Source organism: Capsicum annuum, unplaced genomic scaffold, assembly GCF_002878395.1.
Source record: "Capsicum annuum cultivar UCD-10X-F1 unplaced genomic scaffold, UCD10Xv1.1 ctg83118, whole genome shotgun sequence".
Lineage (NCBI taxonomy): Eukaryota > Viridiplantae > Streptophyta > Magnoliopsida > Solanales > Solanaceae > Capsicum > Capsicum annuum.
Window position 1 is genome coordinate 1 of NW_025893962.1, and position 1,494 is coordinate 1,494.

General features: G+C 34.8%; 1 protein-coding gene across 1 annotated transcript; it reads right to left on the reverse strand.

The window, feature by feature from the left end:
• Positions 1 to 919: 919 nt before the first annotated feature.
• LOC124895593 (F-box protein CPR1-like) lies at positions 920 to 1,457 on the reverse strand (the record flags this gene model as incomplete). The annotated part of the gene is given in 1 exon segment (XM_047406030.1): positions 920 to 1,457. A coding segment is annotated over 1 exon segment (208 nt), but the record flags the coding sequence as incomplete, so codon positions are not given.
• Positions 1,458 to 1,494: the final 37 nt, after the last annotated feature.

The window sequence follows — 1,494 nt, forward strand, 5'->3', positions numbered from 1 at the left end:
CTTGAGCATAAAATGAACTTCAACATGAACTAGATCATTATAGCTCGATGGGTAGAGTCCTAAAAAACACAGATAAGTCCCCTAATGATGATGATGGAGGAGGGTGACAAGTGATCTTAGTTTTTTTAATTGTTTTAGACAAAAAAAGTTGCTATTTTCCTAAAAATAGACAATTTAACTTTTGCAAGCACTGGTATAAAGGATCTTGGCAAGACTTCTCTCATGTTAATTAGGAATTAAGTCTATATACGATACTCGTGTCTTACGTATTCATAGTTTCTCTAATATTATCTTGGCAAGACTTTTCAATTGACCTTTCAGATTGTTTACATACTTTAATCTGATAAATTTCTTCTGTTAATTAGGAATAAGTCTTATCATATCTGACTAACGGAAACGGCAAGGCCGACCTTCTAAAATCACTTTGATCGCAAGAAGTGCAATTGCGTTTTAAGGAAATATCTACGCATTTTACTTATTATTAGTAATAATTTTTGGAAATAGCTATGCATTTTACTTGTTTGTATTAGTAATAATTTTTTGCATCCATACGACGAATGTTTACTAATTCACTAATCATAGGTATGATATTAAGTGTCATTTTCTGAATTTAATTCAGTAAGCATGATACCGTTGTCACAGATAAGGGCAAGAAAAGGAAGAAAGTAAACGAGGAAAGTAGAATCATAGCATGTCGTCTGGCTCATCTAAAGCTTTATCGTGGATTGGCTTGGCATATTTTATAATTGAGATGTGCTGAAATCCGACAAATTCAATAGTCTTGCGGAATTCAAAGAAACCATCCAATTAAAAAGAGGGGGATTTCAATCACCTTTTTCCTACCAAAGCCATAGATAGCTCGCAAGAGCATAAAATACGCAGGCAACTTCAGTACATGAAAATTTGCAAGCAACAGACATAAGAACAAGAGGTCTGCACTTTATAGCCGGGGCAAAAGTTCCTAGCATACACAAGCAAATGTTAAGTAAATATGACCAAATCAAACTCTCTATAAACCATCCCTTTCTCAAAGGATTCACACGACGAGGCCATAATTCATAAATATAATTGTTAGAACAAGAGGTCCATACATTATGTCCGAAATATAAACATTAAAAGAATTAGATACCCAAAAGTGCTTGTATAGAACAACATACCCACCCATAGTTATCCTGAAAGTGAGGTCCGAAGAGGGTAATTCATAAACTTTAGAAACGTTTCTAATAGAAACTCAAACTCAAAGCAAACATTAGATAACTAATTTTGGAGAAATCAAGCTTTCTCTATAAATGATTCCTTTCTCAAAGGGTCCTCCGCGTTCAGGCCAAAATCCAAATTTTCCTTTGGATGTCTGGAATGTAAAACAGCTAAGTAACCCACATTGATGTGGGAATTCCCCCGGTGAAAATAGTAGCAGCTCACCATCTGGAAACCTATATCGCGGTTTGGCTATAACAAGACCATTGAATTGTAAGGTACACAATACTATCCAAG